At 53.8% G+C, this 4119-nt stretch overlaps 1 protein-coding gene across 1 annotated transcript in view; it reads left to right on the top strand.

Moving 5' to 3' along the window:
- LOC102374695 (sulfhydryl oxidase 1-like) overlaps nucleotides 1-4119 on the top strand; it is a 60308-nt gene that overhangs the window by 16775 nt on the left and 39414 nt on the right. Inside the window, exon 4 of the mRNA XM_006037491.3 lies at nucleotides 4-129. Within this exon, the coding sequence (XP_006037553.1) occupies nucleotides 4-129 (126 nt within the window). The remainder of the gene's footprint in view (nucleotides 1-3; nucleotides 130-4119) is intronic.

The following is a 4119-nucleotide window of genomic DNA, read 5'->3' as shown; positions in this document are numbered from 1 at the left end:
GGGGCGAGGCGCTGGAGCGCAGCGTGCTCAACTCCAGCAGCGCCTGGGCCGTGGAGTTCTACGCCTCCTGGTGCGGGGACTGCGTCCACTTCGCCCCCACGTGGCGGGCGCTGGCCGCAGACATCCTGGGTGAGTGCCCGGCCCCGGCCCCCGGGTCTGGTCTCTCCTCCCTGCCTGCCCTGTCACTTGTCAGCCGCCCGTGCTGTCCAGCTGCGCTTCTCCCCTCTTGCCGACTTCTCAGCTGTTTGCCTCCTCCCTTCATCGCTCCCCAGTTCCTTTCTGGCTCTTCCTCCTCTTGCCCCTCTGGCATCGTCCTGCTTCTCCGACATCCGTCTTCCCTTCCCATGTGTGAGCCCCCTGAGTTCGTGTGCATTGCTCTACAAGCCCTTGGCAAGCCACGCAGCGGGGTCTGCCTCTTGCCACACAGATCCCTTGCACGGCTCTGGCGTGTGCCAGCCACGCTCTCCAGTGTTGCTTCAAGGTCTATAGCTGAGGAGTTTGTCAACAACTTCCTGTTAAGTTCCTCTCACAAGCAGCAGGCTAATAAGGCCTCTTCTTGCTTACATCTCCAGGTTGTAGCTGTTTCACTTTCTATAAGAACAGGTTTCTCTTTGAAACTGGTTAACACTAGCCTGCTCCCTCTCTTCTTACTGGGCCCAAAGTTTCCACAGTCGTGAGTCAGTTATTAGTGAGGGCAGGACGCTGAGCAGCTCTGACACCTGTACCCAGGCAAAAGGGACCAGGTGGGGGTGTGAACTGGCAGATCTCTGAGGAAAGTACCCGCCACTCACCCTGGACAATGGGCTCAAGTGCTGGAAGGTCAGGGCTAGAGCATGTCTCCTGTGGCAAAGGCAGGACAGCTCCCATCACCATGGATGGCTCCTTGAGTGCCTGGTTGGTGAATTGGGGCTTTATCCCTTGGTCTGTCTCTAGTGCTGTTATTTGTGCTGCACTTTTAGGGCAGTACCCATGTCAGTGATGGGTGCAGGTTGAGCACTTCCTCCCAAGGGATTCCCCAAGTTGTTGGATTTTTTTATAGCCTAGGTAACTGATTGCTGAATTGTAGGTACCTGATGCTAAACTGTAGCTGCCTCTGAGGTGGTATGTGGTAGCCGTTCAGAAATGCACAGCGATGCTTCAGCAGCTTAAGGCAGGAAGCAAAGAATAACGATTCCAGTTGAAAAATACAAATAGAATTGTAGGTATTCTGGCCTAGTTCTAACCTCTGTTAAATGTCATGAGCTCACACAACCAGTTTTGTGTCTCACCTGAGAATCAGCAGGATTTTGCAGCCAAGCAGGGTGCTGGGGCATTGTTGGGTCAGCATTAACTTGGAAAGAAACTTGTCAGTGATTTAGCCAGGTACATGACACCCTCCTGCACATTTTGTATTGAGGTACCTCTAAGGAAATGTCTGGCTGGTGTGGCTTTGCAAAGAGCTTGATTTATAGTTGTATCTTCAATGGGCTTATCTGGCACTCCATCTTCACCTCCCCCCCACCTTGTACAGGCAAGTAAATATAAGTATCCCTGTTACACGGATCAAGAAACTGAAGTAGAGTAACTGCAGGAGTTGCTCAGGTTTGCCCCTGTGCGTGAACTAGTGCCAGAGCTGTTGTTAAACTCCCATGCTTTTCCTCAAGCCGCTGGGATGCACTACCTCCAGTGTGACAGTATTACAATGTAAAGGAGGTATGAGTGTAAATGATGGAGTTGCTGCTTCATGCTGGTAGGGGTGTTCTGATGTAGCCTGATTTTAGAAAGCTGATAGAGTAGTTGGTGTGACTATGTGATGGTCAGAGGTAAGAAGGGGTCTGCTGTGATCCTTCATCATCACCCTGATCTAGAGTGAAGGCCTCTTCAACTCCTTTACTCATTGTCCTGAAGGGTCTGGGGAAAGCCAGCCATAACAGATTAGGAATAGGGTGGCCAAGATCAGCCTGACAATTTAATGACACTTCACCTTCTTTCCCAAACTGGAGCTCCCAAGCTGCTTCATAAGCAGGAATGGATTTTGCCTCCCAGCCCTCCCACAACAGAGGAAAGCATTATGGAGAACCTGCTGGAGGCACTATGCAACTTGCTCAGCTGTTGTCCCAAATTGCGGTGGTCCCCTGACCTGTGGATTCCTATTTCTGTGCCTACACCACAAACACAGTGAAGTTATTGTCGGCTGGAAGAAGAGGACAGTCAGGCAGAGAGCTAAAGCTGTCCTGTCCAGGCCTGTTGCTAGATAGTAAGCTCAGCTGGCTCATGAGCTGCAGGGCTTGTCTTTGCTTTGGGTCTTGGTGCAGCATTTTGCACCAGATGACTTTGTCTCAGGGGCTGAATGTCCAGTGTGTGTAGCCCCTTGGAACATTTTTTCGGGAGTTCCTCATTATGCTGTAATTACCTTCAACTTCTGAACCCCCATAGGCTGCTGCAGCATGCTCAAGAAACAGAAGACACTCCTGTTGTGACATGCAACAGACTAGGGCCCACAGGCCATGTAGGGAGTTTTGGGGAGCTGTCATAGGCTGGGTCAGCACCCCTGCTCCTCCTCCCTTCTGCAACAAGTGACCAATCCTCCCTATGTGGGATGGGACTGTGGGTGGGCAGGGAGCTGGCATGGGTGCAGGTGGACAGCAGCTTTAGCAGCGCCACCTCCAGGCTGCCTTTCTACCCCAGGGAGGGGCTGGAGCTGCTGCCTGGCTTAGGCATGGCCGCTCAGGTGTGGAGGCAGCCGGGGCCAAATTAACCTTTTAGTGGGTCTTAGGCAAACAAATCTCTGGCCATTGCTGCAGCTGCTACCATCAGGGTGGGCTAAGATGGGGCAGCTGGCAGCAGCAGGGCAGTGGGCAGCAGCAGCGGGGAGAAGCTGCAGGGGAGCCTCAGCACCCACTCTGGGTAACTGTAACGAGAAGGCCCTGGCAGTGACGAGGGGGAGGCGGCCACACCGGCACCTGCTGCCAGATCCTACTTTTTCCTCACGTCCAACAGCAGCTTCTGCCTGGCTGCTGCCGCTGCCACTGCTCATTGTGGCTGGGGCAGGTGGGTCCGGAGCGGGTGCTGCAGGGACCCCAAACCCCTGTGCAGGGCAAGCTGAGGCTGTGTGCTCAGCCTGCCTGTGCAGATCCCAGCCTGTCTCCATGGGGGATGGGGCCAGCGGTGGCAGCAGCTGGAAGGGCTTCTGGGAAATGGAGTGTGGCCGTAGAGCCACCACAGCCCTGCTGTGAGTCCAGAGGCAGTGGGATGTGTCATGGGCTGGATGGTGCCTGGGCCATGAGGGTCTGAAGGGTCCGCTGTGGGCCAAAGTCCTTCCAACAGGCCAGATCTGGCTCGTGGGCCATATTTTGCCCACCCTCAGGCTAGGACTTAATCAATCCGTGTAGCCATCTGGGGGACAGTGATCACCTAATAATAGAATTCACCATAAGACGTCGAGTGGGTAAGGTAACTAGTAGGGTGAAAGTGCTAGACTTTAGGAAAGCTGATCTCAATGAACTCAGGCGATTAGTCAAGGACGCACTGCAGAGTAGGAGTTTTGAAGAGATGGGAGCCCAGGAAGGGTGGCTGTGCCTTAAGGAAACGATCCTTCGGGCACAAAGCGAGACGATCCCCGTGCGAGGTAAAAGAGGGAAAGGGGCCAGGAGGCTTCCCTGGCTGACCAGAGAAATCCAGGGCAGTCTAAGGGCCAAAAGGGGAGCACATAAAAAGTGGAAACAGGGAGAGATCACCAAAGATGAATATACCTCCTCTGCTCGTGCTTGTAGGGAGGCAGTTAGACGGGCCAAAGCTACCATGGAGCTGAGGATGGCATTCCAAGTAAAAGACAACAAGAAATTGTTTTTTAGATATATAGGGAGTAAAAGGAAGGCCCAGGCAGGAATAGGACCCCTACTAAATGGGCAGAAGCAATTGGTGACGGACAGAGGGGACAAGGCTGAACTCCTCAACGAGTTCTTTGCCTCAGTGTTCCTAAGCGAGGGGCACGACAAGTCTCTCACTGGGGTTGTAGAGAGGCAGCAGCAAGGCGCCAGACTTCCATGCGTAGACCCTGAGATGGCACAGAGTCATTTGGAAGAACTGGATGCCTTTAAGTCGGCAGGCCCGGATGAGCCCCATCCGAGGGTGCTGAAG

This window comes from Alligator sinensis, unplaced genomic scaffold (assembly GCF_000455745.1).
Source record: "Alligator sinensis unplaced genomic scaffold, ASM45574v1 scaffold2165_1, whole genome shotgun sequence".
Lineage (NCBI taxonomy): Eukaryota > Metazoa > Chordata > Crocodylia > Alligatoridae > Alligator > Alligator sinensis.
Note: the sequence above shows the minus strand (reverse complement) of the source record. Positions and strands in the feature narration are given on the sequence as shown.